This window comes from Sander lucioperca, chromosome 11 (genome assembly GCF_008315115.2).
Source record: "Sander lucioperca isolate FBNREF2018 chromosome 11, SLUC_FBN_1.2, whole genome shotgun sequence".
In the NCBI taxonomy this organism is placed as follows: domain Eukaryota; kingdom Metazoa; phylum Chordata; class Actinopteri; order Perciformes; family Percidae; genus Sander; species Sander lucioperca.
This window is the reverse complement of record NC_050183.1, coordinates 39,898,859-39,926,358: the sequence shown is the minus strand read 5'-3', so window position 1 is coordinate 39,926,358 and position 27,500 is coordinate 39,898,859. Positions and strand designations below refer to the sequence as shown.

At 41.4% G+C, this 27,500-nt stretch overlaps 4 protein-coding genes across 4 annotated transcripts in view; all 4 read right to left on the bottom strand.

Annotated features, from left to right (window-relative positions):
• Window positions 1-10,065: 10,065 nt before the first annotated feature.
• On the bottom strand, window positions 10,066-11,643 carry LOC116040401 (putative C-type lectin domain family 20 member A). The gene is made up of 2 exons (XM_031285688.2): window positions 11,364-11,643; window positions 10,066-10,412 (listed from the first exon to the last, which is right to left on the bottom strand). The coding sequence occupies exons 1-2, from the start codon at window positions 11,641-11,643 to the stop codon at window positions 10,066-10,068; spliced, it is 627 nt and encodes a 208-aa protein (XP_031141548.2).
• Window positions 11,644-12,738: 1,095 nt separating this feature from the next.
• LOC116040402 (L-selectin-like) lies at window positions 12,739-15,364 on the bottom strand. Its single transcript, XM_036007720.1, has 4 exons — window positions 15,229-15,364; window positions 13,828-13,868; window positions 12,955-13,221; window positions 12,739-12,749 (listed from the first exon to the last, which is right to left on the bottom strand). Coding segments are annotated over exons 1-4 (321 nt in total). The 5' UTR covers window positions 15,231-15,364.
• Window positions 15,365-20,591: 5,227 nt separating this feature from the next.
• On the bottom strand, window positions 20,592-24,961 carry LOC118496241 (C-type mannose receptor 2-like). Its single transcript, XM_036007171.1, has 2 exons — window positions 24,652-24,961; window positions 20,592-21,034 (listed from the first exon to the last, which is right to left on the bottom strand). The coding sequence occupies exons 1-2, from the start codon at window positions 24,947-24,949 to the stop codon at window positions 20,697-20,699; spliced, it is 636 nt and encodes a 211-aa protein (XP_035863064.1). The 5' UTR covers window positions 24,950-24,961; the 3' UTR covers window positions 20,592-20,696.
• Window positions 24,962-26,074: 1,113 nt separating this feature from the next.
• The window catches only part of LOC116045359 (C-type lectin domain family 4 member F-like), a 3,845-nt gene continuing 2,419 nt past the window's right edge, over window positions 26,075-27,500 (bottom strand). Inside the window, exons 2-4 of the mRNA XM_036007719.1 lie at window positions 27,288-27,328; window positions 26,236-26,619; window positions 26,075-26,139 (exon numbers count right to left, since the gene is read on the bottom strand). Coding sequence (XP_035863612.1) covers window positions 26,075-26,139; window positions 26,236-26,619; window positions 27,288-27,328 — 490 coding nt within the window. The remainder of the gene's footprint in view (window positions 26,140-26,235; window positions 26,620-27,287; window positions 27,329-27,500) is intronic.

Genomic DNA, 27,500 nt, shown 5'->3' with positions numbered 1-27,500 from the left:
ACATTATTTTGTGTCTTAAATCCACCAGCCTTTTTCATATTTTACCAACATTTGCAGCATCCTGAGCCTTTTTGGTTCCTAGGAAATCTCAGCCCAGAGTAATGAATTAATAGTAATAAGTATTATTCTCCCGAAAACAAGTTTTTTTATTTTTAAGAACTATACAAAAAACATTCATGTGTTATGGTGCGCATTCACCAGTGTTTTGTTGTTGTTGTGGTGGCGTAGGCTACTCCTGATTTTGTCAGTCATCTCATCTCTTATATGCAGTGGCGTAACGAGCCAACACCGGGCCCCTATGCAGGATTATCAAGGCGGACTACCATCAGTAGGACAGGACAGGATCATAGAGTCACAGCAATTCCTGTTTTTCACCTTTATGACGCAAAAAAAAAAGTGGCTGGTAAAAAGTCCCTGTGGCAGGTGGATTTAAAAATCCACCTGCCACAGGGACTGGTGGTCAAAGAAGTTAACTTCATGCCCTGGTTGTGTGTATTTGGGTGTGTTGTGTGTATTTGGTTGTGTTGTGTGTATTTGGGTGTGTTGTGTTGTGTGTATTTGGGTGTGTTGTGTGTATTTGGGTGTGTTGTGTTGTGTGTATTTGGTTGTGTTGTGTGTATTTGGTTGTGTTGTGTGTATTTGGTTGTGTTGTGTTGTGTGTATTTGGGTGTGTTGTGTGTATTTGGGTGTGTTGTGTGTATTTGGTTGTGTTGTGTGTATTTGGTTGTGTTGTGTTGTGTGTATTTGGGTGTGTTGTGTTGTGTGTATTTGGGTGTGTTGTGTGTATTTGGTTGTGTTGTGTTGTGTGTATTTGGGTGTGTTGTGTGTATTTGGGTGTGTTGTGTGTATTTGGGTGTGTTGTGTTGTGTGTATTTGGTTGTGTTGTGTTGTGTGTATTTGGTTGTGTTGTGTTGTGTGTATTTGGTTGTGTTGTGTTGTGTGTATTTGGTTGTGTTGTGTGTATTTGGTTGTGTTGTGTTGTGTGTATTTGGGTGTGTTGTGTTGTGTGTATTTGGGTGTGTTGTGTGTATTTGGTTGTGTTGTGTTGTGTGTATTTGGGTGTGTTGTGTTGTGTGTATTTGGGTGTGTTGTGTGTATTTGGGTGTGTTGTGTGTATTTGGTTGTGTTGTGTTGTGTGTATTTGGGTGTGTTGTGTTGTGTGTATTTGGGTGTGTTGTGTGTATTTGGTTGTGTTGTGTGTATTTGGTTGTGTTGTGTTGTGTGTATTTGGGTGTGTTGTGTTGTGTGTATTTGGGTGTGTTGTGTGTATTTGGGTGTGTTGTGTGTATTTGGTTGTGTTGTGTTGTGTGTATTTGGGTGTGTTGTGTTGTGTGTATTTGGGTGTGTTGTGTGTATTTGGGTGTGTTGTGTGTATTTGGTTGTGTTGTGTTGTGTGTATTTGGGTGTGTTGTGTGTATTTGGGTGTGTTGTGTGTATTTGGGTGTGTTGTGTGTATTTGGTTGTGTTGTGTTGTGTGTATTTGGTTGTGTTGTGTTGTGTGTATTTGGTTGTGTTGTGTTGTGTGTATTTGGTTGTGTTGTGTTGTGTGTATTTGGTTGTGTTGTGTTGTGTGTATTTGGTTGTGTTGTGTGTATTTCGTTGTGTTGTGTTGTGTGTATTTGGGTGTTTTGTGTGTATTTGGGTGTGTTGTGTTGTGTGTATTTGGTTGTGTTGTGTGTATTTCGTTGTGTTGTGTTGTGTGTATTTGGGTGTGTTGTGTGTATTTGGGTGTGTTGTGTTGTGTGTATTTGGTTGTGTTGTGTTGTGTGTATTTGGGTGTGTTGTGTTGTGTGTATTTGGTTGTGTTGTGTGTATTTGGTTGTGTTGTGTGTATTTGGTTGTGTTGTGTTGTGTGTATTTGGGTGTGTTGTGTTGTGTGTATTTGGGTGTGTTGTGTTGTGTGTATTTGGTTGTGTTGTGTGTATTTGGTTGTGTTGTGTGTATTTGGTTGTGTTGTGTTGTGTGTATTTGGGTGTGTTGTGTTGTGTGTATTTGGGTGTGTTTTGTGTATTTGGTTGTGTTGTGTTGTGTGTATTTGGTTGTGTTGTGTGTATTTGGGTGTGTTGTGTTGTGTGTATTTGTTTGTGTGGTGTGTATTTGCAGTGCGTTTGCTGAATGCTGCGCATGTGTTGCCAAACTAATGAAGCTGTTTTATTAATTTTCTTGTGTTTTGTCTATTTCCATGTGTTTTCTTAAGTTGCAGGGCGTTTGCCGCTGTCGGCCACCGTATCTTTCAACTGTTCCAACAATCACCACTCTGGTTTGGTTGAAATAAACCCTTAATTCACCCATTTACATGTGGAGATATGCTGGCTCTATACACGCTAAAAGTCCTGATTATTTACATGGAGTCTGGTGGAAATATGCTGGCTCTATACACGCTAAAAGTCCTGATTATTTACATGGAGTCTGGTGGGTTTGGTGACCATATTCTTAACTGAAATGTGAGTTGGAGTTGATGAGGAGTGAGCTGTCCAGATGATCCACTTACCCATCACAATCAACACCAACAGACTCCACTGCATCTTCACCCTGTTAGATGATAATAAACAGTTATTTTTGGTATGAAATCAGGATTATTTTACACCTTTACTCACTGACTTTTGGAAAAGATGTTGCATTTACTGAAGTTACAACACACACACACACAGAGACACACACACACAGACATACACACACACACACACACACACACACACACAGACACAAGTCAACAGTGTAACACCTTGAAATGTGACATTAACATTCATATATTTCCTGTTGGGGACTTTTTGAATTTGTGTTAAAGGAAATAATATGAAAATGATATTAATATGTTGGAGGAGTGAGGAGGAAACAGACAGAAGAACAGCCTGTCTTTATGTTTAGGGATACAGTTTATAACCCAGTCCCTCAGGATGCAAATCAAAGATTTAACTATTCATCACATTCAGCTGCAAAGTAAAGGGTAACTTTGGGTTATTTTCAACCTGGACTCTATGTTCACACAGAGACACACAGAAAGACACACAAACGCAGACACACACACACAGACACACACACACACACAGAGACACACACAGAAACACAAACGCAGACACACACACACAGACACACACACACACACACACACACAGAGACACACATACACACACACACACACACACACAGGGAAATTATTATGCAACGTGAAATGTAAAAACAGAAATATAAATGTGAATCACGTTCTACGGACAACTCCTGTTAAAATGTCCAGACATGGGACGCCTGGCTGAGAGATCATTGCTGAGTTTTAGTCAATTTCATACCATTTGGAGAAAAACATTTTTATGAAATAACGTTGAAAAAAATAACAAAAACGTCAAGAAAAGCTCAGTGAAAATGTGATAAAAACATCGGTAAGAAATGACAAAAAAAATTATAAAAAACTTTGCTGAAAAGCGACAGAAGTGTTGAAAAAGACGATCACAACGTTGAACAAAAAAAAGTCAATTTAGAGCCAGAAGAATAAAAAGTAGCACGGTCGACGTGAAGACAACACAAACATTAAAATGTGAAATCAAACAGCCGAGTTTATAACTTACATCTTGTGAATGTCCACAGCTTCCCTCTGCTCTGATGTTTCTCCCTTTCTGTGCCGACGGAGACTGCTCTCAACACCTTATTGATCCTCTTCAGACACTCTGGCTGTCCCTTTGTTGTCCTCATTTGAATATGAAAATATTAATGTGTCAGATCTTTATCATTCCCTGGAAACTTCTGTCTGTGTCTGTCTGTGTGTGTGTGTGTGTGTGTGTGTGTGTGTGTATTTGTCTCTTTGTGTGTGTGTGTGTGTGTGTGTGTGTGTGTGTGTGTGTGTGTGTGTGTGTGTGTGTGTGTGTGTGTGTGTGTGTGTGTGTGTGTGTGTGTGTGTGTGTGTGTGTGTGTGTGTGTGTGTGTGTGTGTGTGTGTGTGTGTGTGTGTGTGTGTGTGTGTGTGTGTGTGTCTCAGTGTGTGTGTGTGTGTGTGTGTGTGTGTGTGTGTGTGTGTGTCTCAGTGTGTGTGTGTGTGTGTGTGTGTGTGTGTGTGTGTGTCTCAGTGTGTGTGTGTGTGTGTGTGTGTGTCTCAGTGTGTGTGTGTGTGTGTGTGTGTGTGTGTGTGTGTGTGTCTCAGTGTGTGTGTGTGTGTGTGTCTCTGTGTGTGTGTGTGTGTGTGTGTGTGTGTGTGTGTGTGTGTGTGTGTGTGTGTGTTTCTCTGCACTGAGTCTGTTCTGAGACGTGTGTGAAGAGTTGTGTTTCTGTGAATGAGTTTTTCAGGAGATGTGAACTGTTTAGTTCAGGTGACTGTTGGTTCTGCAGACTGTAGTTTGAGTTTTGCACATGTGGCTTCAGTTGTTCCCACTGTCATTTAACAATTGAAAGAAACTAACACAGTCACATGATCTCATGGCATGAAGTCACATGACTGCTAAAATGTAGTCCATTTGTGTTGCCAGAGAAGATGGTGTCCCAGCAGCTTCAGATGATGCCCCTCCCCCTGCTTAAGAGGAGGAGCAGGATGGTGTATCTGTAAAGCTCCTGGGAATGGTTTTCAGAACCATGTTGTAGGCTGAAGACAAATGATGTCTCAACCCACCTCCCCTATTTAAAGAGGGTCGCTCCACTTTAACAAACATGGCCTCCTTGACGCCTCTTTAAACCACCTATCCTCTCTGGATGTAGACATCTTGATCTTGAAAACTGTGTTGTTCTTCTTGTAGATGAGTATAGACCGCTGAGTCTTGTCCTGAGGAGGTTTTTCTCCTGTGTTGATACATGCGTCAGCTGAGCGGCTGTTTTGTCTCCCCAATGTTCAGATCTTTACACTCCTCCTTGCATTTGATCGCATACACCAGGTTGCTCTTCTGATGAAAATGTAATTGGAGAACACTCTCCAGAACTTCTCAGACAGCCCAGCCACATATGGGATGACAACATGGCTTCTTCTGACCTCGTGATTTGTTTCTGTTGATGGTCTAGAAACTTTTCGGGGGTTCTTGTGTGTTTTATCAAACGGCCACTCAGGATAGTGACACTGCTTGTTTTACATGTTTTCGTTCCTTATCCCTGGCCTCCCAATTAGTAGGCACAGTCTCCACCCACCCCCGTAAATTACACCTATGTGTTATGGCCAAGGGGGTAAACCTCTCTCCACACAGCGTACCTCCTATGGCGCCATTTTGATGCTAACAAGCCATCACCTCCCGTTAGCATCCCATTGACTGCCATTCATTTTGACGTCACTTTGTCAGAGAATAACTTTACATCTGAAGAGTTTAAAGACTCTATTTGTCCGTTGTTTATTTCTAAAGAAACACGACAATGTATAAAAGGCTCCATTACCTTGTAGCTCACGTTATGGCTCCGTAGCAGACGTTTTTATAAAAATAGGCTAACGATTGGGTCATAACCACGAGACTTACTGTCTCATAGTAGAGGAATTACCGTATAGTACAGGAGAAGCTCTCAGGCAGTTTGGACTTCCATTAGCTGTTTAAGTTTAATTACTAATGTTAACTATCATTTTAGTGATCAATAATTAGCCTGTGTCTATGTTATCTCCTTACATATACCTACGCTCTCCGTCTCTGCTAGATTGGGAATGATTGAGATTTCTCTTGGCACAGCTACCAGAAGACTTCCAACTTTCAGACAGGTTGCTCACGTCACATCTACGTCTTCAAGCTCAGTTGGAGGCTGCTCAGTAACGCTCAGCCATCACCGGGAAAGAGACTTCACTGGTCTCCGTCCAGAGACACGGGATCTGTTGGTCCATTTCTTTAACTGTCTATGGTTATGGCACCTCCAATTAATAAGTAAATTAATCTAATTGGCAGTTTCTTACACCTGTTCAGCCCAGACAAAACGTAGCCAACCAGGGGTGCGTTGAACACCCTGTTGTGTGCCTTTTTATTACCATAAGGTTACAGACACGTCGCTGCTGATTGGCTATCACCTGGGACACAGCCAATAAATGAGAGAAAGCATAACTCAAAGCGGTTTCACACCATTCAGAGGAAACATGTCCTTCAACTCGGAAACCATAGCAACACGGGTACACCGTTGAGAGACTAATGTGCTCCAGTGTTTCCCTGTCTGTGGTGAGTTCACATGTCTGTAAAAACAGCAGGACATTCACCTACTATGTGTTAAAGTTAGAGTTGAACAGGTGAAGATCACGTTGTCTGTAGTCTGCCTGTAGGAGCCACATACTGTACGTTGTTTATGTTCTCATTTATATTATTTATTGATTATTATATTGTAGGTGGTGGGCGTTTTCATGACGGTTTGAGCGGAAATGATAACATATTTGTTTGCTTCACCTGTTCACCTGTTGGGTTTTTGGGCGTTGACAGAGAGGGGGGGGGGCCTGGGAGAGAAGACTTTTTGTTGACCGCCGCACTAATGCACTTATTTCTACTCATAAAGTAACTTTACATTTGGTAACTGCAGTGCTAGTTATATTTTACGTGTGGAGGAATACATCATTGCAATACAATCTTGAGCACCACAGTGTGTTTATGCATCTCTGTGTTTAGTCCCTCGTAGCAGCACTTTGTTGGACTCGAACACTGCCGGTTACTAACAGGCTCGGTAGCGATCGACACGGTAACATGCTGCAGATCTGGTGTTTGTAGCCGAGCTCGGACAGAGAAGATTCGGCTGAAATAGATCAGTGATGGAGTTTCTGCCCTCAATGTTCTCCCTGGGAGCAGTGGTGTATGCTAGTATAATGTATTGTAGTGTGTATACTTTAGGCTACAGTATACCTGCGTATCGCGTATACTATACCACTGTCTGGGAGTAAATGTAGCCCTGGTGGGTTTTTATGTAGACTGACTGCGTCGGACTCTGTTTAACAAATAGCCTTTTACTCAGCAGTAACCGGTCATACAGTAACTCGTGTGTTTGGATTAATTTGCCAATGCAGTTACCGCAAAACTCTGATTGATCCTGGCTGTTCTGGGAGGAGGAAATAACCAAAGGAACAACAGGTGAACTAGCTGTTTAATTTTTTTTCAATTTGTGACTTTAAACAAACATCTTAAACATTTGAGAATGGAATTGTGTGTTGGTGTTAAGAAGAAGATGGAAAATATTGGATTGATTGTTGATTTAATTTAATTTTTTGATTAGCTGCTCAGTTAATAATCACCATTTAATAACGTTAGCAATCCAACACACAGACCCAGAACACAGAGACCCAGAACACACAGACCCAGAACACACAGACCCAGAACACAGAGACCCAGAACACACAGACCCAGAACACAGAGACCCAGAACACAGAGACCCAGAACACACAGACCCAGTACACACAGACCCAGTTTCATGATGTGATGACAGGATTTTGGGTTAGTGAAAAGAGAGGACCACTCTGTGGTTTAACAGTTTATTTAGACTCAGAGAAAACTATTCTTTAGTTACATAAAACTCAAGAAACAATATGATCATCAGAATCAGATTTTACATAATATAACATCAGATATTCACCAGAAATGCACACGTTAAGAAGAAGAAAAAATAACTTCAGAAAATAACAAATCGTAATCTATATCTCCCCCAATGAAAATTTAAACAATTAAAATATTACAACTTTTTTACTTGAAATATTATGACTTTTGTCTTGAAATATTACGACTTTTTCCCCAAAATATTACAACTTTTTTCCCAAAATATTAAAACTTATTTCCCAAATTATTACAACTTTTTTACTGAAAATATTATGACATTTTTTCCCAAAATATTACAACTTTTTTTCAAAAATATTACGATTCTTTTTCTTGAAATATTTACTCTGAGATATAAGTTCCTACATTTCCCAGAATGCCATTCAATAATCCCAGAGGACACACAGTATGTCAACGTCACACCACTGCAAAGACAGTAAATTATTAAAACACATCCTTAACTTCAGTAAAAGTATTAATCCCACACTGTTAAAATGTAAAGTTAAACATCTATATTACAACTTTCTTTCCCAAAATAATGATTTGCTTCTTAAAATATTACTACTACTTTTTTCTTGAACTATTACGAATTTTTTCACAAAAAAATATGACATTTTTACCAACATATTACAACATTTTACCAACATATTACGACTTTTTCTCAACAATATTACAACTTTTTCTTGAAATATTAGGACTTTTTTTAAAAGTATTACGACTTTTTTCCCAAAATATAAAATTTTTCCCAAAATATTATGAATTTTCTTGAAATATTACGACTTTCTTTCTTGAAATATTGTGACTTTTTCCCCAAAATATTACTCCTTTTTTCTTAAAAAATTTTTACTCTGAGATATAAATTTCTACATTTCCCAGAATGCCATTCAATAATCCCAGAGGACACACAGTATGTCAACGTCACACCACTGCAAACAAAGTGAGTAAATGAATAAAACACATCCTAACTTCAGTAAAACTATTAATCCCACACTGTTAAATGTAAAGTTAAACATCTATATTACACCTTTTTTCCCAAAATATTACGACTTCTTTTATGAAATATTACGACTTTTTTATCAAAATATTATGACTTTTTCCCCCAAATATTACGACTTTTTTCCCAAAATATTATAAAATTTTTCCCAAAATATTATGACTTTTTTCCCAAAATGTTATGACTTTTTTCCCAAAATATTATGACTTTTTTTCTTAAATATTACGACTTTTTTCCAAAAATAGTATGACTTTTTCCCCACAATATTACGACTTTTTTACTTGAAAAATTTACTTTGAGATATAACTTCCTACATTTCCCAGAATGCCATTCAATAATCCCAGAGGACACACAGTATGTCAACGTCACACCACTGCAAACAAAGTGAGTAAATTAATAAAACACATCCTCAACTTCAGTAAAAGTATTAATCCCACACTGTTAAAATGTAAAGTAAAAGATCTATATTACAACTTTTCTTCCCAAAATATTATGATATTTTCCCCCAAATTTTATGAATATTTCCCAAAATGACTTTTTTATTTGAAAAATTACAACTTTTTTACTTGAAATATTACATTTGTTTTTACTTGAAATATTACGACTATTTTCCCAAAATGTTACGACTTTTTTCCCAAAATATTATGACTTTCTCCTTGAAATATTACGACTTCTTTTCCAAAATATTACGACTTTTTTCTTAAAATATTATTACTTTTTTCCCAAAATATTACAACTTGTTTCCCAAAGTATTACGACTCATTTTCTTGAAATATTACAACTGTTTTTCTTGAAATATTATGACTTTTTTAGTTGAAATATTATTACTTTTTTCCCAAAATATTATGACTTTGAGATATAAATTCCTACATTTCCCAGAATGCCATTAAATAATCCCAGAGGACACACAGTATGTCAACTTCACACCAATGCAAACAAAGTGAGTAAATGAATAAAACACATCCGTAAATTAAAGTGCCCATATTATGCTCATTTTCTGGTTCATAATTGTATTTAGAGGTAATATCAGAATAACTTTACATGGTTTAATTTTCAAAAAACACCATATTTTGTAGTACTGCACATTGCTGCAGCTCCTCTTTTCACCCTGTGTGTCGAGCTCTCTGTTTTAGCTACAGAGTGAGACCTCTCACTTTATCCTATCTTTGGTGAGAGTGGAAAATGGGCAGTAACTGGGTAAGCCCTATTAGCATGAAGCTAGCTGCTACAACACACAGAGTTCACCCTAATCTATAAAATAAATTGTATAAAACTACCAAAATAAAAATAACTCCCCAAATCCTAGAAAAAGTGATGTTTTTCATAATATAGGCACTTTAAGTAAAACTATGAATCCCACACTGTAAAATTTTAAAATAAAAGATCCATATAACAACTTTCTTCTTTAAATATTATGATTTCGTTCTTAAAAAATTATGACTTTTTTACTTGAAATATTACGACTTTTTTCCCAAAATATTATAACTTTTTTACTTGAAATGTTACGACTTTTTTTCTTGAAACATTATTTACTTTGAGAAATAAGTAAAGTACCTCATCTCAACAGCATTATTACTAAAGTACAGTACTTGAGTGAATGTACTTAGTTTCATTCTGCTGGTTTTTACTTGGAACAGATGAAATTAAACTTGTAGTTGTCGTCGATCATTTTGACCCACTGGTGCGTTCCCTCTCTGTCCATGGCTCCAGACAAGTTGCAGTCGTCCCCAGACTGGTCGGGGCCCCAGTTGGTGTAGAGGACCGTCTCGTCAGTGACCCAGAACCAGAAGTCCAGAGTGCAGGTGTAGCGCAGTCCCAGCCACACGTAGGGAGTGGAGGCCATCTTGGCTCTCTCCTGGACCCAGAGCTGCTCGCCCTGGTTGGTGATGGAGACAAGGTCACGATAGTGATCTCTGCAGTAATATAACGCGTCCACCCAGGTCATGTTCTCCTTGATCAGGATCACTGAATCTGTCAGGGGAGAAGGGGAGCCAATCAGGGACAGAGTCAATCAGGGGCGGAGCCAATTCGGGGAGGAGCCAACCAGGGGAGGAGTCAATTAGTGTCCAAGTCCATTAGTGTCTGAGTCAATTAGAGGCGGAGTCAATTAGTGTCCAAGTCAATTAGTGTCCACGTCAATTAGTGTCTGAGTCAATTAGTGTCTGAGTCAATTAGTGTCTTAGTCAATTAGTGTTCAAGTCAATTAGTGTCTGAGTCAATTAGTGTCCAAGTCAATTGGTGTCTGAGTCAATTAGTGGCGAAGACCCAAATGCTCCGTCCGTGGAGACAAACACAGGACAGTTTAAATAACAGCTGTAACATTGGATTATATATTTTGTGATGAAGCAATATTACACGAGAGGGTTTGATTTAACGTCATTATTGGCACGACAGTGATGCTAAGAGAGACTTTTTAAAACTTTATATATCCACCTTCCCAACACGTTAACATGTGGAACTAAATGGATTCCTTAGATCATCTATGTTTTAATGATTCTTCTATCTTCTTCATCTTCTTTCTAACTTTAAAATGGAGCTCGCTACAGCCTTTTAAAAGACAAAAAAAAGAATGATATTCTGCAGTTGAAAGTAAAATCTCAGCAGAAAACTGCACTTTAAAATGTATCTGTTGTTCTATTTTTAGTGCTGCCTTTTATATTCAACTCAACATCCAATATGTTCAACAAAAGAAAGTTGGAAATGATTTCCTTTCATTTGTTTTAAATCTAACAAGCCGTTTGTTGTATTTTAGCAGAACTGAGAACACTTTATCTGTTTATTTATTGCCAGTTATATCATTATCGAGATATTCAACAACGATGAACCTCAGACCATAATTCTTATAATAAACTACTAAATAAAGTAAATCATTAAACAGATGTAGATGTACAGTACCATTAGATAGACTTCTGATACACTCACCGTTGTAGCAGAAGAAGGGTTTTTTATTATTACAGTCATCAGAGCTCCATTTTCCATTTGACGTAGTCATAGCACATGTCTTCTCAGGGTCTTTATCCCAGAGTCTGAAAGAGAAACTGCTCCCATCTGACCAACTCCAGCAGTCTCTGAACAGGCCGATCCAGAAAATTTGGTTTGCAACATTTGGGTGCTGTGTCTTTAAGTCTTTCAGCTGTTTGACTCCACTGATCAGGTCAGTGTGATTATCTCTGCAGTAGCTCTGAGCATCTAGCCAGGTCATCACAGTGGGACTGATATGAAATGTTTTGCCGGTCTTGTGTGTTCTGTGGAACAGACAGACAAACTTTGTTGTTTTTATTTAGTCTCATAAAATCCTACATTATTCTTATTTCAAAACAATAATGTGATATCAATTCTGTCTCAAGTCTGTTCTCCCGTAACAAACTCCCCCAGAAGTGGTTTGTTCCAGCATCATTCTGACCTATATTCATGTTTCTAGTGGCGGCGCCCTCTAGTGGCCGTAGTAGTTCTGACGGGAGCAAAGCAGGAAGTAAGTAAGACTTCCACCCAGGAGACCGGGGTTCATGTCCCGTTTGAAAAGAAAAGGAAACAGAGTTTTTTTAACTTTAAGGAACAAACGGAGCTACGTCACGTTCTGAGTCACGTGGTCACCTTCAGGAAGTGAAGTCACGTCTGATTTGAGCAGGGATGCTCCGAATCCAGGAATGGGCTTCTGAATCGGCTGAATATTGGGCTTTTTGACGGGGTTGGGTTTCTGCCGATCCTTCAAATTCTTTTCCCAGCGAACCCTACTTTTGCACTCTGTGCGCTACGCTGGTCGCCGTAATGACGGCGCCGTTGATTACGGGAAGGTGTTTAAGTAGGTGGAGCGTTCAATGCAGTAGGCTGTGAAGAAGTGAAAATGGAACTCGTGAGCAGAAAAAGTGTAGTTTGGAAGTACTTTCAGTCAAAAGAAGACCATTCAAGTCCAGCTACATGTTCAGTCTGTAATGCTGATTAGTCTGGTGGTGGCGAGGACCCTAAACTATACACAACATCACCGCTGTTACAACATCTGGTATCAAACATCCGGAAGAATACGAGTAGTGATGAAGGAATCTACAGACAGCAGCCAGAATGCAGCAACTTCAGGTACGGCAAACCCCAAAAATCTGGATTCGGTGCATCCCTAGTTTGAACCCAAACCTCCATCTTTTTTATCAACTTAACTCAGTAGTTTTGGTGTCTAAATTAACCAAACTGGGACCGTTTCACAACGTTGATGACGTGTTTAAAACCGTGACCGATACCTTCTCTGGTAGTCAGAACTACTACGGCCACTAGAGGGCGCCGCCACTAGAAACATGAATATAGGTCAGAATGATGCTGGAACAAACCACTTCTGGGGGAATTTTTTAGGGAAGAACAGACTCTATGCACCACATATTCTCACCGTCATAGCAGATAAAGTTATATAGCTTAGAACAAGAGTCGTCATGCCATGTGCCATCATTCATCCACCCACAGTTATCACGCCTCGAATTAACACAGCCTTTATTATCCGGCTGTCCTGGAGACCATTCACTCTCACTCTCAGTCTCGTTGAACTCCACCCCTGGCAGAGACCAGTGCCACACAATGTTTGGTGTGTTTTCTTGCAGCCCAATCCAGGCTCCGCCTTGATACTGTGGAAACTTTGCAGTCGCAGAGTCATGGAGTCTCTTCATGTCTGTCTGGTTAGACACTGTGGCCAGGTCAGTGTGGTTCCCTTTGCAATAATCCTTGGCTTCTTTCCACGTCATATTCTCTCCAATGAAGTGGTAGTCACACAGCTGACCCCCAATGGAGGAACACTGACCTGATAACAGAGAAGAAACTGCAGCGATGGAGCTGAGAGCTAGACAAGCATCTGTTCATTAAAAGGTAACTTTGTTCTGTTTTTAAACCTGGACTCTATTTCCCATGTTTTTGTGTCTACGTGACTGATGTTAAAGAGTTAAACATGCTAAATAAAAATTTAGTCCAGTCACAGAAAAAAAGAAGAAAAAAGATCCTTTTTTAAAAATAAAAACATCTGCCAAATTGCGTTCGCTAATCCCACCAGACTCCATGTAAATAATCAGTACTTTTAGCATCGTAAAACACACTTCATTCAAAGTGGACAGAAACTAAATTAAACTATCAAAAGCCGTCTTGGTTCATCTTTCCACTGTTCCAACAATCACCACTCTGGTTTGGTTGAAATAAACCCTTAATTCACCCATTTGCATGTGGAAATATTCTGGCTCTATACACGCTAAAAGTCCTGATTATTTACATGGAGTCTGGTGGAAAAAATGCTGGCTCTATACACGCTAAAAGTAGTGATTGTTTACATGAAGTCTGGTGGGTTTGGTGACCATATTCTTAACTGAAATGTGAGTTGGAGTTGATGAGGAGTGAGCTGTCCAGATGATCCACTTACCCATCACAATCAACACCAACAGACTCCACTGCATCTTCACCCTGTTAGATGATAATAAACAGTTATTTTTGGTATGAAATCAGGATTATTTTACACCTTTACTCACTGACTTTAGGAAAAGATGTTGCATTTACTGAAGTTACAACACAAACACACACACACACTCAGACACACAGACGAACACACAAGTCAACAGTGTAACACTTTGAAATGTGACATTAGCATTCATATGTTTCCTGTTGGGGATTTTTTGAATTTGTGTTAAAGGAAATAATATGAAAATGATATTAATATGTTGGAGGAGTGAGGAGGAAACAGACAGAAGAACAGCCTGTCTTTATGTTTAGGGATACAGTTTATAACCCAGTCCCTCAGGATGCAAATCAAAGATTTAACTATTCATCACATTCAGCTGCAAAGTAAAGGGTAACTTTGGGTTATTTTCAACCTGGACTCTATGTTCCCATGTGTTTGTGTCTCAGTGACTGATGGGAACAAATATCTTTAAAAATGGTCCAAAGCAAGAAACAAGCTGCAATGTAACCCTACAGATATACACACATATACACACACACACACACACACACACACACACACACACACACACACACACACACACACACACACACACAGACAGACAGACAGACAGACAGACAGACAGACAGACACACAAGTCAACAGTGTAACACCTTGAACTGTGACATTTGCATTCATACATTAGACTTTTTGAATTAATGTTAAAAATAAATATGAGAATGACATAATTATATTCAAATGTTGGCGGAGTAGGTTTAGTGGGGGAGGGGGGGGGGGGGGCAGACAGAAGAACAGCCTGTCTTTATGTTTAGGGATACAGTTTATAACCCAGTCCCTCAGGATACAAATCAAATATTTAACTATTCATCACATTCAGCTGCAAAGTAAAGGGTAACTTTGGGTTATTTTCAAACTGGACTCTATGTTCACACAGAGACGCACACACACACACACACACACACACACACACACACACACACACACACACACACAGGGAAATTATTCAATTTGAAATGTAAAAAACAGAAATATAAATGTGAATCACGTTCTACAGACAACTCCTGTTAAAATGTCCAGACATGGGGCTCCTGGCTGAGAGATCATTTCTGAGTTTTAGTCAATTTCATACCATTTGGAGAAAAACATTTTTATGAAATAACGTTGAAAAAAACAACAAAAATGTCAAGAAAATCACAGGAAAAATGTCACAAAAACATCGGTAAGAAATGACGAGAGAAAAAAGACGACCACAACGTAGAACAAAAAGAGTCAATTTAGAGCCAGAAGAATAAAAAGTTGCACGGTCGACGTGAAGACAACACAAACATTAAAATGTGAAATCAAACAGCCGAGTTTATAACTTACATCTTGTGAATGTCCACAGCTTCCCTCTGCTCTGATGTTTCTCCCTTTCTGTGCCGACGGAGACTGCTCTCAACACCTTATTGATCCTCTTCATACACTCTGGCTGTCATTTGAATATTAAAATATCAACGTGTCAGATCTGTATCATCAGGCCCTGACTGGCTAACCGGGAGCACCGGGAGAATCCCCAGCGGGCCGGGTTGAAATTATATTTGAATATCATAGATGCTGTCCCTAGGCCGCCTGCACTCGCAGCCCACTCTTTGTGTTTACAGTATTTATTTTGTCTTGCAGCCCACTGTTCTCTACATTCATGCAGCCCACTCTCAGAGTGCAGCCTGGTTCATGATGATGTATTCATGTTTTGAGTTCTCTGACGGCAGCACCTTGCTAAAAAAACTAACAAACCGTCCGCGTACACTTCAGTCACTGGTGCTTGTTGGAGGATGTTACCACGAGCAAAAATTAGCTGTTTTAAACGGGCAGTAGAAAGTGTAAAACGGCGCTGAAAAGACGACAATTTAAAAAGGAGAGCTCTAGAAAATGACACGTTCCTTATCCATCTTAAAGTTCAGCAAATCACGCAAAACTAAGATTACATTTTTAAAAGCAGCCGATTCACAAACTCTCTGCTTCTTCTGGGTGAATTTCTCAAAGAGAAGTGGAGTCTCAAAATCGGCAAATCTGCCAAGTTCTGCTTCGAGCAGAACCGTTTTTTCCTACAGGTGGACTATACGGATGCATAGGGCCCCTGCAGCCACTAGGGCCCCTGCAGCCACTAGGGGGCCCTGCAGCCACTAGGGGGCCCTGCAGCCACTAGGGGGCCCTGCAGCCACTAGGGCCCCTGCAGCCACTAGGGGGCCCTGCAGCCACTAGGGCCCCTGCAGCCACTAGGGGGCCCTGCAGCCACTAGGGCCCCTGCAGCCACTAGGGGGCCCTGCAGCCACTAGGGGGCCCTGCAGCCACTAGGGCCCCTGCAGCCACTAGGGGGGCCTGCAGCCACTAGGGGGGGCCCTGCAGCCACTCTAGACAAGGACTATGTGTCCTTGTCTAGAGCACGGAATGGTCTGAAGATAAGGAAGACGACATTGACTCTTTATTATGACTATAGACTTTCTATCACATTCCACGTTATATTACTAAAGCTGTTGTAGAGAGCATTTCGATCATCTGTACTTTGTAGTAAGTGCTGTAACTGGCTCCTTGTGTTCGCAAGTAAAAATGAACATTGAGAGATCTTCAGTGTTTCTGTCTATTCTTTGATAATGTAAATATCTTAACAAATTGGTCCTTCGAGCCGGATCCCAAACATCCATCCGCATTTTCCAGGTTTTGGGTCCTGAAACACCGTGCACGGTGGAGTCATTTGGTAACTCCTTGAACAACGACCTCAAGCTTGAATTGCTGTTTTTACGGCTGCCAGTTCCCGCTGGGGGAGTGGGAAGGTGACGGGATAATTTTTGTTAACAGCAGGACTGAGCCACTGAAGATTCCTAGGTGAAATAAATTTTATTTCTTTATCCGGAAAGGCTGCTTGGTTAAGATAAAACGGTTATGTCTTTCATTTCGCTAGGATATTCTCTTCACTTTAACCACAACCTGCACAACACTGTGGATTTATAGCACTTTGTTGAAATGCTAACATACTGCTGTCAAAACTGTTAACCACAGTCTTGTGTGTGTGTGTCTTTGTGTGTGTCTCAGTGTGTGTGTGTCTCAGTGTGTGTGTGTCTCAGTGAGGATTGTTCGTAGTGTTTCTCTGCACTGAGTCTGTTCTGAGACGTGTGTGAAGAGTTGTGTTTCTGTGAATGAGTTTTTCAGGAGATGTGAACTGTTTAGTTCAGGTGACTGTTGGTTCTGCAGACTGTAGTTTGAGTTTTGCACATGTGGCTTCAGTTGTGCCCACTTTCACCATTTTTAATTCAAAGGTCGAAATTAATGCCATTTTGGCCATTTCCACATCGTACTTTAACAAACTCCTCCTAGAGATTTCATCCAATCAACTTCAAATTTGGTCTGTACCATCTTAAGAAGTTAAAGATGAAAAGTTGTTAAAAGAAAAACTTTTCGTCATAGGGCGTGGCCGTGGCGGGGCGGCCATTTTGTGCGTTTCGCCATCAAAAGAGGAAGTGGGTGTAACTTTAGTGTACATTGTCCAATTGGCTCAAAACTTTTCAGTATTCATAGGACTCTAACTCTGAGGACATTTACTGGATAAAATTGACTCAAAGTCATAGCGCCACCTAGTGGCAACGGCAACAGGAAGTAGGCCTAAAAGTCAAGGTGCTAGAGTTTAACGAACTCCTCCTAGAGATTTCATCCGATGGGCTTCAAATTTGGTGTGTATCTTCTCAACACCTTAAAGATGAAAAGTTATTAAAAGAAAAACTTTTCGTGAAACGTTGTGGGCGTGGCGTGGCGGCCATTTTGAGTGTTTAGCGATGAACGACAAAGTGGCTGTAACTACTGTGTACGTTGTCATATCTGCTTGAAATTTCCCACAATCAACAAGAGTCCAGGCCTGATGACACATACAGGCCAATATTGACTTTTGGACATAGCGCCCCCCGCTGGCAACAGGAAATCAGCCTTACGACAAACCTCATCCAATTTACATGAAACTTATAATGTGTGGTCGACATGTGATACTGAGCCGTCCCCTATACTTTAACCACGCCCACTCACTCAGGCCACGCCCCCTGCATAACATTTCAACCGTTTAAGGTAGAGTCTTATGTGAGGTATCAATGAACTCAGCAGAGACTTTCTTTTTTGTTGGTCATAGTTTGCCCTGACCACCTATGCTTAGGCCACGCTGCCTTTCACAGCTAATGAAATGTATGATGTAGAGTCTTGTGTGAGGTATCATTAAACTTGGCAGGGAGTTCCCTTTTCATTGGTGATGATTTGCAGTGTCTGAGTGCCACGCAAATGCACAGTCGCAAGGAGCGACGTCCGGCAGTAACTCCGACATGCGCACAGGCGCGAGGACCCGTCCATTGCAGCTTGCAGCTTCAATTGTTATTTATTTTTGGTATAGTGCTTAACAAGCATAATTTAATTTTACACAGTTGTGGCCTGTTGAGGGGCAATAAATATCAAAAGTTCCAAAAGATCTATTGTGTTATTTGTGTTGATCCACTATATAAACATAATATCTACATACATGGCATTTGATTGGAGGCTAGTCTCACTTTGTCCCACAGCAACATTAAAATAGTTTAGATTAATGTACATTGTTTCTGTTAATAATGTATTGTATTAAGTGTCCATTTCATTATAATATTCAGATTTATCATGCACATGTATTTTAAGTTCCATTAAAGAGGGGTAGGTGGAGGTGGGGTCACATTTGAGCATTTAAAAATGTACGTTTTAACGCAATAGTTACTTTCTGAAGTAACTAGTTACTTTTATAATTTGTAACTGAGTAACTAATTTAGTTACTTTTTGGATGAAGTAACTAGTAACTGTAACTAATTCCTTTTTAAAAGTAACTTGCCCAACACTGGACCAAGTACACACAGACCCAGTACACACAGACCCAGTTTCATGATGTGATAACAGGATTTTGAGTTAGTGAAAAGAGAGGACCACTCTGTGGTTTAACAGTTTATTTAGACTCAGAGAAAACTATTCTTTGGTTACATAAAACTCAAGAAAAAATGTGATAATCAGAATCAGATTTTACATAATATAACATCAGATATTCACCAGAACTTCACACTTTAAGAAGAAAAAATATTACAATTTCTTTTCTTGAAGTATTATGACTTTTTACCCGAAATAATATGACTTTTTTGACTTGAAATATTACGACATTTTTTAACATATCATGATTTTTTTAATTATAATATTGCGACTTTTTTTATTTACTTTTGTTACCATTCAATAAAATTGTCCCAAAATATTACGACTTTTAAAAAAATATATATAATGACATTTTTTCTTGAAATATTTACTTTGAAATATGAATTTCTACATTTCCCAGAATGCCATTCAATAATCCCAGAGGACACACAGTATGTCAACGTCACACCACTGCAAACAAAGTGAGTAAATTAATAAAACACATCTTAACTTAAGTAAAGAATCACACACTGTTAAAATGTAAGGCAAAACATCTATATTACAACTTTCTTCCTGAAATATTACGACTTTTTCTTAAAATATTAAATTTTTCCGAAATATTACAACTTTTTTCCTAAAGTATTATGATTTTTTTATTTGAAATATTAATTTTTTCCCAAAATGTTACGACTTTTTTACTTGAAATATTGTGACTTTTTCACCAACATTTTTCCGAAATATTACGACTTTTTTCCCAAAATATTATGACTTTAAAAAAAAAAAATTATGACAATTTTTCTTGAAATACTTACTTTGAGATATAAGTTCCTACATTTCCCAGAATGCCATTCAATAATCCCAGAGGACGTCACACCACTGCAAACAAAGTGAGTAAATGAATAAAACACATCCTTAACTTCAGTAAAAGTATTAATCCCACACTGTTAAAATGTAAAGTTAAAGATCTATATTACTAGTCCTGCTATCACCAGACCAAGCTCCATCTTTAAGATTGAACATTAGTCTGGGGAGTCTGCTCTGGATTTTCTCTGCACAAGAGGCGGGATCAACGGGCATAGTTCAAATGATGCAATTGGACAGTCCTTCAACCAATCAGAGCAACGATCCAGGTGACGTAGCAGCGACAGCAGCATCAATGGGTCGCTGCGCTTCGGTTGCCGTCATGTTGAATGTAAACAAGAAGCTGCTTGGGCTCTTCTCTATCGTCATCATGATAAACCCACCAATAGCGCGCCAGATTGATAAGCCAGTTTGTGATTGGTTCCTGCATATTCATAATGGACGCAGGAGAGATAAACGTACAGGTATCCAGCCTGAGCTGCAGGGAGGAATCAAATCACCAGCAGATTGGGCTGGTTTACCCAGTCTACTATATTACAACTTTCTTCCTGAAATGTTATGATTTTCTTAAAATATTATGACTTTTTAACTTGAAATATTATATTTATCCCCAAATATTACGATATTTATCCCAAAACATTATGATATTTTTATCAAAATATTACGATAATTTTCCCAAAATATTACCACTTTTTTACTTGAAATATTACGATTTTTTATTTTTTTTTTGTTACTAGAAATATTATTAATTTTTTACTGGAAATATGAAGAGTTTTTTACCTAAATATTATGACATTTTTCCCAAAATATTACAATTTTTTTACCAAAACATTACGACTTTTTCCTGAAAATAATACAACTTTTTACTTGAAATATTACAACTTTGGTCTTAAAATATTACAACTTTTTACTTGAAATATTACGACTTTTTTCTTGAAATATTAACTTTAAGAAATAAGTAAAGTACCTCATCTCAACAACATTATTACTAAAGTACAGTACTTGAGTAAATGTACTTAGTTTCATTCTGCTGGTTTTTACTTGGAACAGATGAAATTAAACTGGTTGTCATCGTGCTTTTTGACCCACGTTCCCTCTCGGTCCATGGCTCCAGCTGTGGTGCAGTTGTCCTCAGGCTGGTCGGGGCCCCAGTTGTTGTAGCAGACCATCTCGTCAGTGACCCAGAACCAGAGGTCCAGAGTGCAGGTGTAGCGCAGTCCCAGCCACACGTAGGGAGTGGAGGCCATCTTGGCTCTCTCCTGGACCCAGAGCTGCTCGTCCTGGTTGGTGATGGAGACAAGGTCACGATAGTGATCTCTGCAGTAGTATAACGCGTTCTCCCAGGTCTTGTTCTTCTTGATCAGGATCACTGAATCTATCAGGGGAGAAGGGGAGTCAATCAATCAATCAGGGGCGGAGTCAATTAGTGGCAGAGACCCAAATGCTCCGCCCATGGAGACAAGCACAGTTTATATAACATCTGTAACATTACATTATATATTTTGTGATGAAGCAATATTACACGAGAGGGTTTGATTTAACGTCATTATTGGCACGACAGTGATGCTAAGAGAAATTTTTTATCCATCATCCATCCATCTTCTTCCGCTTATACGATAAGGGTCGCGGGGGTAGCAGCTCCAGCAGGGGACCCAAACTTCCCTTTCCCGAGCCACATTAACCAGCTCTGACTGGGGGATCCCGAGGCGTTCCCAGGCCAGGTTGGAGATATAATCCCTCCACCTAGTCCTGGGTCTTCCCCGAGGCCTCCTCCCAGCTGGACGTGCCTGGAACACCTCCCTAGGGAGGCGCCCAGGGGGCATCCTTACCAGATGCCCGAACCACCTCAACTGGCTCCTTTCGACGCGAAGGAGCAGCGGCTCTACTCCAAGCTCTTCACGGATGACTGAGCTTCTCACCCTATCTCTAAGGGAGACGCCAGCCACCCTCCTGAGGAAACCCATTTCGGCCGCTTGTACCCTGGATCTCGTTCTTTCAGTCATGACCCAGCCTTCATGACCATAGGTGAGGGTAGGAACGAAAACTGACCAGTAGATTGAGAGCTTTGCCTTCTGGCTCAGCTCTCTTTTCGTCACAACGGTGCGATAAATTGAGTGTAATACCGCACCCGCTGCGCCGATTCTCCGACCAATCTCCTGTTCCATTGTCCCCTCACTCGCGAACAATACCCCAAGGTACTTGAACTCCTTCACTTGGGGTAAGGACTCATTCCCTACCTGGAGAAGGCACTCCATCGGTTTCCTGCTGAGAACCATGGCCTCAGATTTAGAGGTGCTGATCCTCATCCCAGCCGCTTCACACTCGGCTGCGAACCGATCCAGTGAGTGCTGAAGGTCACAGGCCGACGATGCCATCAGGACCACATCATCCGCAAAAAGCAGCGATGAGATCCCCAGCTCACCAAACTGCAACCCCTCTCCACCCCGACTACGCCTCGATATCCTGTCCATAAATACTACAAACAGGATTGGTGACAAAGCGCAGCCCTGGTGGAGACCAACTCTCACCTGAAACGAGTCCGACTTACTGCCGAGAACCAGGACACAGCTCTCGCTTTGGTCGTACAGAGATTGGATGGCCCTGAGAAGGGACCCCCTCACCCCATACTCCCGCAGCACCTCCCACAGTATCTCCCGGGAGACCCGGTCATACGCCTTCTCCAGATCCACAAAGCACATGTAGACCGGTTGGGCATACTCCCAGGCTCCCTCCAGGATCCTTGCGAGAGTAAAGATCTGGTCCGTTGTTCCACGACCAGGACGGAATCCGCATTGTTCCTCTTCAACCTGAGGTTCGACTATCGACCGAACCCTCCTTTCCAGCACCTTGGAGTAGACTTTACCGGGGAGGCTGAGAAGTGTGATACCCCTGTAATTGGCACACACCCTCTGGTCCCCCTTTTTGACCGACCGAAAGTCCTTCTCCATGTCTTCTCCGAACTACTCCCACACCCGCTGCTTTGCCTCTTTCATGGCAGAGGCTGCAGCCCTTCGGGCCCTTCGGTACCTTGCAACTGCCTCCGGAGTCCTCTGGGATAACATATCCCGGAAAGACTCCTTCTTCAGTCGGACGGCTTCCCTGACCACCGGTGTCCACCACGGTGTTCGTGGGTTACCGCCCCTTGAGGCACCTAAGACCCTAAGACCACAGCTCCCCGCCGCAGCTTCAGCAATGGAAACTTTGAACATTGTCCACTCGGGTTCAATGCCCCCAGCCTCCACAGGGATGCACGAAAAGCTCCGCCGGAGGTGTGAGTTGAAAGTCTGTCGGACAGGGGCCTCCTCCAGACGTTCCCAATTTACCTGCACTACCCGTTGGGCTTACCAGGTCTGTCCAGAGTCTTCCCACACCCTCTGACCCAACTCACCACCAGATGGTGATCAGTTGACAGCTCTGCCCCTCTCTTCACCCGAGTGTCCAAAACATACGGCCTCAGATCAGATGAAACGATTATAAAATCGATCATTGACCTTTGGCCTAGGGTGCTCTGGTACCAAGTACACTTATGAGCATCCCTATGTTCGAACATGGTGTTCGTTATAGACAATCCATGACTAGCACAGAAGTCCAACAACAAACAACCACTCTGGTTTAGATCAGGGAGGCCGTTCCTCCCAATCACGCCTCTCCATGTGTCTCCATCATTGCCCACGTGCGCGTTGAAGTCCCCCAGCAGAACTATGGAGTCCCCCACTGGAGCCCCATACAGGACTCCATTCAAGGTCTCCAAGAAGGCAGAGTACTCTGAGCTCTTGTTTGGTGCATACGCACAAACAACAGTCAGAGTTTTCCCCCCCACAACCCGCAGGCGTAGGGAGGCGACCCTCTCGTCCACCGGGGAAAACTCCAACGTAGCGGCGCTCAGCCGGGGGCTTGTGAGTATCCCCACACCTGCCCGGCGCCTCACACCCTGGGCAACTCCGGAGAGGAAAAGAGTCCAACCCCTATCCAGGAGTATGGTTCCAGAACCGAGACTGTGCGTAGAGGTAAGCCCCACCAGATCCAACTGGTAGCGCTCCACCTCCCGCACAAGTTCCGGCTCCTTCCCCCACAGAGAGGTGACGTTCCACGTCCCCAGAGCCAGCGTCTGCTGCCCGGGTCTGGTCCGTCGAGGCCCCTGACCTTCACTGCCACCCATGTGGCAGCGCACCCGACCCCAGCGGTTCCTCCCACAGGTGGTGGGCCCATGGGTTGGAGAGAGAGGTGCCACGTAGCTTTTTCGGGCTGTGCCCGGCCGGGCTCCTTGGCAAACCCGGCCACCAGGCGCTCGCTGACGGGCCCTCCATCTGGGCCTGGCTCCAGACGGGGGCCCCGGGCTTCCTCCGGGCAGGGTCACTCCATCTCTAACTCGTTTTTTCATAGGGTTTTTGAACCATTCTTTGTCTGGGCCCTCCCCTGAGACCACTTTGCCTTGGGAGACCCTACCAGGAGCACAAAGCTCCAGACAACACAGCCCTCAGGTTCATAGGGACACACAAACCTCTCCACCACGATAAGGTGATGGTTCCAGGAGAAATTTTTTAAAACATTATATATCCATGTTCCCAAGTTAACGTGGAACTAAATGGATTCCTTAGATCATCTATGTTTTAATGATTCTTCTATCTTCTTCATCTTCTTTCTAACTTTAAAATGGAGCTCGCTACAGCCTTTTAAAAAACAGTAAAGTCGGCCCAAAAGATGAAATGATAAAATGTATCTGTCATTCTATTTTTAGTGCTGCCTTTTATATTCAACTCAACATCCAATTTGTTCAACAAAAGAAAGTTGGAAATGATTTCCTTTCATTTGTTTTAAATCTAACAAGCAGTTTGTTGTATTTTAGCAGAACTGAGAACACTTTATCTGTTTATTTATCGCGAGTTATATCATTATCAAGATATTCAACAACGATGAACCTCATACCATAATTCTTATAATAAACTAATAAATAAATTAAATCATTAAACAGAAGACTTCTGATACACTCACCGTTGTAGCAGAAGAAGGGTTTTCTTTCATCACAGTCATCAGAGCTCCATTTTCCATCTGACGTAGTCATAGCACATTGCTTCTCAGAGTCATCATCATCAGGTTCTTCATCATCCCAGGATCTGAAAGAGAAACTGCTCCCATCTGACCAACTCCAGCAGTCTCTGAACAGGCCGATCCAGAAAATTCGGTTTGCAGCATTTGGGTGCTGTGTCTTGAAGTCTTTCAGCTGTTTGACTCCACTGATCAGGTCAGTGTGATGTTCTCTGCAGTAGCTCTGAGCATCTAGCCAGGTCATCACAGAGGGACTGATATGGTCACTGATATGAAATGTTTTGCCGGTCTTGTTGTGTTCTGTGGAACACACAGACAAACTTAAATGTTTTTATTTAGTCTCATAAAATCCTACATTATTCTTATTTTAAAACAATAATGTGATATCAATTCAGAGACTTTACTCCCCTAACAAACTCCCCCAGAAGTTGGTTTGTTCCAGCATCATTCTGACCTATATTCATGTTTCTAGTGGCGGCGCCCTCTAGTGGCCGTAGTAGTTCTGACGGGAGCAAAGCAGGAAGTAAGGTGAGGAAGTAGAAGAGCGCCAAATGTCCTGGTAAGGAGGCAGGGTGTGGGGGGGACTTCCTCCCAGGGAAGCAAGTTGGGGGGGCGGGGGGGGGGGCAAACAAACACAGGACTTCCACCCAGGAGACCGGGGTTCATGTTCCATTAGAAAAGAAAAGGAAACAGAGTTTTTTTAATTTTAAGGAACAAACGGAGCTACGTCACGTTCTGGGTCACGTGGTCACCTTCAGGAAGTGAAGTCACGTCTGATTTGAGCAGGGATGCACCGAATCCAGGATTCTGCTTCTGATTGGGCTGAATATTGGGCTTTTTGACAGGGTTGGGTTTCTGCTGAATCTTAGAATATTTCCCACCAAACCCTACGCTTGCACTCCGCGCGCTACGCTGGTCGACGTAATGACGGCGCCGTTGATTACAGGAAGGTGTTTATGTAGGTGGAGCGTTCAATGCAGTAGGCTGTGAGGAAGTGAAATGGAACTGGTGAGCAGAAAAAGTGTAGTTTGGCAGTACTTTCAGTCAAAAGAAGACCATTCAAGTCCAGCTACATGTTCAATCTGCAATGCTGATTAGTCTGGTGGTGGCGAGGACCCTAAACTATACACAACATCACCGCTGTTACAACATCTGGTATGAAACATCCGGAAGAATATGAGTTGTGCATGAAGGAATCTACAGACAGCAGCCAGAATGCAGCAACTTCAGGTACGGCAAACCCCAAAAATCTGGATTTGGTGCATCCCTAGTTTGAACCCAAACCTCCATCTTTTTTATCAACTTAACTCAGTAGTTTTGGTGTCTAAACTAACCAAACTGGGACCATTTCACAACGTTGATGACGTGTTTAAAACCGTGACCGATACCTTCTCTGGTAGTCAGAACTACTACGGCCACTAGAGGGCGCCGTCACTAGAAACATGAATATAGGTCAGAATGATGCTGGAACAAACCACTTCTGGGGAGTTTTTTAGGGGAGAGCAGACTCTATGCACCACATATTCTCACCTTCATAGCAGATAAAGTTATATTTTGTAGAACAAGAGTCGTCTTGCCATGTGCCATCATTCATCCTCACACAGTTCTCCTGATTGCCTAAATTATCCGGCTGTCCTTGAGACCATTTACTCTCAGTCACGTTGAACTCCACCCCTGACTGAGACCAGCGCCAGCGACACACAGTGTTTGTTGTTTTGTCTTGCAGCCCAATCCAGGCTCCACCTTGATACTGTTCAGTTGTGGATTCAAGGAGTCTCTGCATGTCTGTCTGGTTAGACACTGTGGCCAGGTCAGTGTGGTTCTTTCTGCAATACTCCTGGGCTTCTTTCCAGGTCTTCTTGTCTCCAATGAAGTGGTAGTCATACAGCTGACCCCCAATGGAGGAACACTGACCTGATAACAGAGAAGAAACTGCAGCGATGGAGCTGAGAGCTAGACAAGCATCTGTTCATTAAAAGGTAACTTTGTTTTGTTTTAAAACCTGGACTCATGTTTTTGTGTCTAAGTGACTGATGTTAAAGAGTAAGATCCTTTTTGTTTAACATGAAACAGCCCCAAAATCACCATCACCAAACCCACCAGACTTAATTTGTTAACATGCTAGCATATGCTAACATGGTAGCATGTGCTATAATGCTAATACATGCTAACTAAAATATGTTGGCATAAAAATTTGGTCCAGTAACGGAAACAAAATAAAAAAAGATCCTTTTTTTAAAATATAAAAAACATCCGTCAAATTGCGTTCGCTAAACCCACCAGACTCCATGTTAATAATCAGGACTTTTATCATAAAACACACTTCATTCAAAGTGGACAGAAACTAAATAAAACTATCAAAAGCCGTCTTGGTTCATCTTTCCACTGTTCCAACAATCACCACTCTGGTTTGGTTGAAATAAACCCTTAATTCACCCATTTACATGTGGAGATATGCTGGCTCTATACACGCTAAAAGTCCTGATTATTTACATGGAGTCTGGTGGGTTTGGTGACCATATTCTTAACTGAAATGTGAGTTGGAGTTGATGAGGAGTGAGCTGTCCAGATGATCCACTTACCCATCACAATCAACACCAACAGACTCCACTGCATCTTCACCCTGTTAGATGATAATAAACAGTTATTTTTGGTATGAAATCAGGATTATTTTACACCATTACTCACTGACTTTAGGAAAAGATGTTGCATTTATTGAGGTTACAACACACACACACACACACACACACACACACACACACACACACACGCACACACAGAGACACACACACACA